We start from the raw sequence: 7,867 nt of genomic DNA, 5'->3' as shown, positions 1-7,867 counted from the left end.
GCTTGTTCGGTTTTTTCCTACACATTCAGATATATATGTTAGCATCAGTCATTGTAAGAAACTAAATATGAGTAGCCGACTCTATTGATAAATAAAAACATACAAGTGCGGTCCTAGTGGAAGATTTTTCCACAAACTTCTCCCAATCATCCACCGTTATTTGTGGATATAAATCCCACGGTTTCTTATTAGGTTTCTCTTCTTCTCAATCTGCAGGCACATTTTTCTTTGGTCTTCTCTTTCTTCTCTTATGGATCCATCTCGTCCTCAAGTAACTCTTGAAGTTTTTGAATCTCTCTTGTACAAAAGATTCAAACACTTTTCTCTTGGCCGGCTCATCAGGAATATGGAACATACTCTGTAATTGGCGCAAACATCCACGTTAGGCAAGAGAAAAAAAATGAAAAAAAAAAGGAAAAAAAAAACCCGAGAATCGGGCAAGGCACCTGCCGAGGCAGCTGCAGCAGCCCAGGCTGTTGCCCAGGCACCTGCAGCAGCCCAGGCACCTACAGCAGTCCAGGCAGCTGCAGCACCCAGGCAGAAACCCCGGGCAGCTGCCGGCTGCAGCCCTTGGGTTAGGCCCGGGGGTTGTTTTTGCAAATTTTTTTTTTTTTTGATATATATGAATTTAAAAAAAAAGTTTGATTGCAATAAATACTTACCATAGTATCGTCCCAAAATGTTTGAAGCAACCCGTGAGGTATCTCGGCAAACTCAAGTGTGATTGGTATTTTACGAGTTAGAATGCCAACTTGACTAGAAAATTTGTCGCGCCATTGGCCAGTAGGTTGACCTAACTCATCAAACTCAAGCACCATAGGAACGTCAGGTTTCTTGAAAGCTTTAGTTGCACCCTTACTCTTTCTGTTCACCGGTGGCTTTACCCCTCCTCCACCACCGGTTTTTTTCACTTGCCTTTGCATTTGAGTTTCATAATGTGAATCACCTACAAATTCGGTAACCACATTATCATTAATAGGATGGGCAGTTTCAGCTATACGCTCAAATTCATCAAGCTTATGTTGGAACTGGTCATAAGCTTGGTCTTCCGGTTCCCCCATATCCGTCTCCTTATTAACATCATACAACTCGTCCCCAGAATCATCATCTATATCCTCATCAGAATGAAGGTTCTCATCAGGATCCATGATATGTGCACACCTACAGTAAACAAGCAAAGCATGTTGTTAGTCATCAGTAATGACAATCAATTCTGAGGCACGATGAAAGACAAACACTTACCCAACTTCTTTGGTTTCATAACAAATTCACATATAATCCTCTAAACAATTCATATATTTAGTGAATATTACATGCTTATACGTTGAAAATACAAAAAAATAAAACACTTCCCGAAATAAAAACAAACTTGTTGGAGCATAAGATATTTAGTAAATGAAACATGCATTAATAAAAGTACCTCATTCGTGTATTCCCTCATTGTGGTCAGATCGAATATAAGTAGCATCATCATCTACATCAATTGCTACATCAAGTGTAGGAGCAGTGAAAGGGGGAGAATCATCAAATGCATCATATTCTTCCTCGTCCTCAACCTCTCCAACCCCTAAAATTCTCCTTTTGCCAGATAGGACGATGGACCATCTTGGATCGGACGGGTCAGTTACATAGAACACTTGCTTAGCTTGAGATGCAAGGATGAATGGTTCAAGACTATCCCGAAAGTGGCCAATATCTACAAGAGTGAAGTCATCATTTCTCACGTTGCGCCTATTATTATCGACCCATTTACACTTGAATATACCAACCTTGAAGTCACGGTAATCTAGTTCCCATATTTCCTGAATTCGTCCATAGTATGATAATAGTGCGTCAACTGGTGATGTATCCTTCGCACTGGCAAACTCTCTTGATGAAGCCACAAGAGTGACACCACTATTTTGAGTCGATGAGGATTTCTGATCCCGACTTTCAGTCTAAAATGTGTACCCATTTATATCATATCCCTCAAATGAATGAACATCTTCCTTCGGACCATAAGCTAGCCACTTTATTGTATCAGACACAGTCTCATCCAATTGACGCATCACACGATCATGGAACCACTTCACAAACATCTTATTATGCAACTGCATTAGTGCTCTTTCCCCTTTTAATGGATATTCAACACGCAAACTATCCATGTGCTCTTCTAAATATGGGTGAACCTCCGCAATATGATGAAGCACAAATAAGTGAGCTTGCATGATTTCATCTCGAGAAGCCCAGATCCTTTTTGACCCGATTGTGCCATGACCATCAAGTCTCCCTTCATGTCGGGATGTAGGAAGCCCAATAGGTTCGGCAACGGCAACATACTCTGCCACGAAATTTCCAATCTCCTCGGACACAATTCCTTGTATCATATTGCCTTCCGGATGGGCTGGATTTCTTACTTTATCTTGCAGTGTACCCATGTGTCGTTCAAAAGGGTAGCACCACCTCATAAATACTGGACCGCACAACTTAATCTCACGAACCAAATGCAGAATCAAATGCACCATTATGTCAAAAAGTGAAGGTGGAAAAAACATCTCAAATTTGCACAAAGTTACCACAACAGTCGCCTGGAGAGCATCAAGTGTAAAGGGATCAAGAACTTTGCTGCAGATAGTATTGAAAAACCCACAGAGGCTTGTTATAACTTCTCTCACGTGCTTTGGTAAAATTCCAAGAAGTGCAATCGGTAGGAAAACTTGCATCATCATGTGACAATTATGGGATTTCATACTTGTCAACTTCAATTCTCCATTTAAGGAAACAAACCTTTTCATATTTGACGAGAACCCAGAAGGAAGCTTAATATCATACAAACAAGCACAAAACCTCCGTTTTTCTTCCTTTGATAATGTGTAGCAAGCTGAAGGTAAATACACCTTTTGGTTTTTTTCTTTTCCATCACCGTTCTTCTTTGCGATACCCGTGGCCTTGTCCTTGCGCTTCCCCTTACGGTTTTGACCACCATCTTCGTTTCCCTTTTCCTTAACCTTCGCCATCCCTACCTTAGCTTGAACCCACAACTCCGGACGAACACCCCACTCTTGCAAATCTAACCGCGCATTCTTACCATCCTTCGTTTTTCCAGGAATGTTCATAATTGTCCCCAGAATTGCATCACAAACATTCTTCTCTATATGCATCACATCGAGACAATGGATAACATCATGTTCTTTCCAGTACTCAAGCTTCCAAAAGATTGATTCCTTTTTAAAGAGAGCGTGTGGGTCAATTGGTTTCGTTGTTTTACCAAAAACACATGGAATACCCTTCACTCTCTCATAAACCTCCTTTCCACTCAATGGCCTAGGCGCAACCCCCTCCTCAACTTTCCCATCGAAGGCCTTTTTCTGCTTACGATACGGATGATCGCGCCTAAGAAATCTTCGGGTCCTCACGTACACATCTTTGCCATAGTGGTCAAGGTACACGTTCGGTGTGTCATCAATACAAATGGGACATGCTTTATGCCCTTTGTTCTTGTACCCGGACAGATTGCCATATGCAGGAAAATCATTGATGGTCCACATAAAGGCAGCACGCAAAAGAAACATCTCGTTCTTATGGGCATCATAAACGGTAACACCTTCGTCCCACATCTTTCTCAAATCATCAATAAGGGGCTCAAGGTAAACATCAATGTCGTTTCCAGGTTACCTTGGCCCCGTTATCAAAAGTGAAAGCATTATATATTTCCGTTTCATACACAACCACGGAGGCAAGTTGTAAATCACTAAAAGTACCGGCCATGTGCTGTGTTTAGTACTAAGAGTGCCAAATGGATTCATACCGTCTGTGCACAACCCAAGCCTTAAATTTCTGACTTCACCACCAAATGCCCTAAAATTCATATCGATGTTCTTCCATTGTGGAGAGTCAGCAGGATGCTTCAACAAACCATTTTTCTTTCTTCCCTCAGCATGCCATCTCAGGTTCTTGGCGTCTTTTGGAATTGAAAATAGACGCTTTAACCTTGGAATAATAGGAAGATACCACAACACCTTAGCAGGAGGTCCTTTACTACCAGCATTGCAGCTTGATCGCTTGTAACGCGACTTGCCGCAACGTGGACACTCCTCCAACTCTTCATATTCATTTCAATACATAACACAGTCATTAGGACATGCATGTATCTTTTTATACTCCAAACCAAATGGACACATTGGTTTCTTTGCATAATAATAGGAATTAGGAAGTTCATTCCCATATGGCAACATATCACATAACGAAGTCAACAAAGAAGTGAAACTAGTGTCACTCCAGTTATGCTTAGACTTAATGTTAAATAGTGTAAGCACGGCTGAGAGTTTTGTGTATTTTTTGGACCAGGGATACAAAGGCTTTTTGGCAGCCTCTGATAATGACTCAAATACATCAGGTCGGTCACCAAATTCACCTTCAACATCACACATCATCTCATCCAAGTGATCATCACCACCACCATCCTCGGTGTCATCCCCTTCACCACCATCATCACTCCCATTTTCTTCTTCAACATGAATCTCGGCACTTTCAACATGCGTCTCATTGCCAACAACATTCTCCCTATACGCTCCCTTCTCACCATGCCAAACCCAAACATGATATTGAGGCCTAAACCCATGACATTGTACATGAGCCATGATGGTATCCACACTATTGACCCTTATGACATTATTACAATTGACACAAGGACAATAAAGGTAATTGACACCCGTTCTAAGCTGATACTGTGAAGCACTCTTGCAAAACTCTTGAACCCCATTAAAAAATTCCAATGAATCACGTCTACCATACATCCAACCGCGATCCATTGACGATTTAAATTACCTTTAAACATACCAACACATTTCAAACAATGATAAATGTAACATATATTATGTAATCAAAGTACATAGCATATATATCATCCATAAATCGTAAAAATAAATGCTCCCAAAAGGTCCTTATCACTCCAACCTAACCCATCCTTGAACGTCTAATCTCACTAGTGAATGTATGTCAACTTTTCAATTTTAAGGAAAATCCGGCAGCATTTCCCCCCAGTTCTCCAAGTACACGATGTAGGTAATAACTTACCTACATATGTACCCAGAGAACATGGTGAGAAAATGAGAAGCCCGGATATTCCTTAAAATCGAAAAAAAAGACATACATTCACTACCTAAGTGAGATTAAACGTCCAAGAACAGTCCCAAGTGGGGACTATTCAAGACTTTCTCCTATTGAGAAAGACTCGAACGGGTATCTAGGCAAATGATGATGCAAGCATTCAATTATTATTTGCATTTATTTGACATTCAACAATAAACAAGTTCAATCATTTAAATAGGGCTAATAATTAAATTAGCATACATACAAAATCAAACTAAGTTTACTTATATATATATATATATATCAATCCCTTATATTCATATATACATTGCAATTTATTAACCACATTTAACAAACTAAAATGTTAACTAATATATATTCTATTCATCAATTTCATTTAAAGCTACTCAAATTCAAACAATATATATACATATGAAACTTGGATTAACTACTTAAAACCCTAACTTGAAATTTTGGAATAACAAACAATTAATACTAATTAATACATATGAAACTAAAATTTAGCAAGAACTCACCCTAATTTGAGAGTGAGAAAGACAAAGATTGAAGATTGAAGCTAGAGTGCGTGCTTGGGCTCGGTTCAACAACACCCTCGAACATGCACCACCACCAAGTACACCCACGAACACCACCAGCTAACACCGGCGGCCTCGAGCAACCACCATCAACCTCCGACCAAGCAGCAGCCGCCTCGACCCACCACCAGCAGCAGCCTCGACCCACGACCCACGCACGACCCCCAAACGCCGCAACTTCATTAAAAATAAAAATGGAGTGGTGGTGGCCGGAATCTAAACAAGCTAACTGACAGTGGTGGTGGTGGTGGTGGCCGGAAGACAGGTGAGAATGAGGGAGACAGAGAGGAGGAGTGAAGGCGGAGGAATTGAAAATTTCGGGAAGTTGGAATTGAATGAATGAAACAGGGAGGAGAAGAGGAGGAGTGAAGCCCGCTTTTTTTTAAAAAAAATGGTAAGCGGTTTAGCCTTGAACCGCTTGCCAATTTAACTAATGGTAAGCGGTTTAAGGCCAAACCGCTGGCCATTAGTTAAAAAGGAAGCGGTTCGCGCCAAAACCGCTGGCCATTTCACTTCCCTCTTTTTTTTTTCTTATTAAGCAAATGGGAAGCGGATTTTGTAAACCGCTTGCCTATAACCGCTTCCCATCACATTTTTTCTACTAGTGATTTTAGATTGTATACAAGAAAAATTAAAAAAAAAAAATTGTCCAGCTTTTTCTCTCTCTAGAAATTGAACCAGCTCTTCCCTTTCTCTCTCTTCTTTCCCCAAAAATTTCTGAACGAACACTGGTTTGATCGATCTTAATGCTAAGATATCTTTGAATTTCGACTTGAATCTACAAATGTTGTTAGGTATTTGCTGTTTTAACTATTTTTCCTTTGATATTTGGCTTCAATGTTCAAATTTTTGTATTGAATAAGGTTTTTGTGATTTTGTTGAAACCCTAGAAATCGCAAATTCTTCATCAAATGGATTCAATCTAAGCTATTACTACTTATGAACGAAGGATGTAAGTATCAATTTATTGATTTTGGGCATTTTACTTTGTTTTTATGTGAATTTTGGTAGTATCAATTTAAATTGAAGGATAATAATATTGGTTCTCTAAAGCTAAGCTCTTGAATCTGTTAGTTTATAGGAAATCGATTGTTTATTTTGGGATGTTTACTTATTGGATTTAATGGATCAATAATATGATTATGATGTATTTCTCTCTCTTCTTCAATATCATCATTGTTTATAATCTGCAATAGTATTCTTGATGTTTGATTTTTTGCAAATTTAGAAATCACTTTTAGATGCTCATAACCTATTCGATAAAATGCCAAGCTGAAATTTAACTGCATGTTGCGTGTATGATTATGTAAATCAATATTGTTGTTTTGACTATCTTAGCTTAGATTAGCAAGTGTAACCTTGTTTTTAATCTCAGTTTTAAGCTTCTAACATACTTTTTTTTTCAAATAGAGATGGTGATGAAGCACTTGTCAAAAAGAAAAAAAGTGATGGTGATGATGAAGCTGTAAAAATTGATGATCAGAGGTCTAGAAGTCCAATTGTGGAGTCATCTTTACTAGAAGCTATAAACAATGATCAAATTTAAAGGTTGGTTATCATTCATGGATATTGTCCAATTTTTTATAAATGTTAGATGTGTTCTAAAATTTTACTCATATGTTTTTTTTTTTGAGATTAAATTTTACTCATATGTTCTAAAACTTTACTTGTATGTTCTAAATTTAATTCAATTCTAATTTTAATTCTTATTTTACTCACATTTTATGTTTTCTACTAGAATTTTGTTGAGTATGCAGTATATATACATTCTAGTTCAATTGTTAATTTTTGCTACAACTTTATATATGTCTAAATTTTTTACCCATATGTTCTAAATTTTTATACATATGTTCTAAATTTTTATGCATATGTTCTAAATTTTTATACATATGTTCTAAATTTAAACTCATAAGTTCCAAATTGTATAATGTAAGTAGCAGATTTAATTGAATCATGTAAGTTGTGTAAATCTATTTTTTTTTTTTTTATAATGATGTAAAAAATGGGATAGCGGATACCAAAGTCTAATGATTTTATCTTATTATATTGCAGATCGATCAAATGAAGAAATTGAGGGTGGATTTTTGTGCTAAAATATTATCACACAAGGAAAATGAGCTACATAATGAGATTACTTCAAGATCACGGAAATGGGCGAAAGAAAATAATTTGTAATAAAATTTTAGAAATAGCATGTAGAA

At 37.8% G+C, this 7,867-nt stretch overlaps 1 protein-coding gene across 1 annotated transcript; it reads right to left on the bottom strand.

Annotated features, from left to right (window-relative positions):
- Positions 1-205: 205 nt before the first annotated feature.
- On the bottom strand, positions 206-5,833 carry LOC110715882. Its single transcript, XM_021894503.1, has 4 exons — positions 5,607-5,833; positions 663-1,161; positions 447-506; positions 206-358 (listed from the first exon to the last, which is right to left on the bottom strand). Exons 2-4 carry the CDS (start codon positions 1,146-1,148, stop codon positions 206-208), a joined length of 699 nt encoding a protein of 232 aa, XP_021750195.1. The 5' UTR covers positions 1,149-1,161; positions 5,607-5,833.
- Positions 5,834-7,867: the final 2,034 nt, after the last annotated feature.

This window comes from Chenopodium quinoa, unplaced genomic scaffold, assembly GCF_001683475.1.
Source record: "Chenopodium quinoa cultivar QQ74 unplaced genomic scaffold, ASM168347v1, whole genome shotgun sequence".
In the NCBI taxonomy this organism is placed as follows: Eukaryota; Viridiplantae; Streptophyta; class Magnoliopsida; order Caryophyllales; family Amaranthaceae; genus Chenopodium; species Chenopodium quinoa.
Note: the sequence above shows the minus strand (reverse complement) of the source record. Positions and strands in the feature narration are given on the sequence as shown.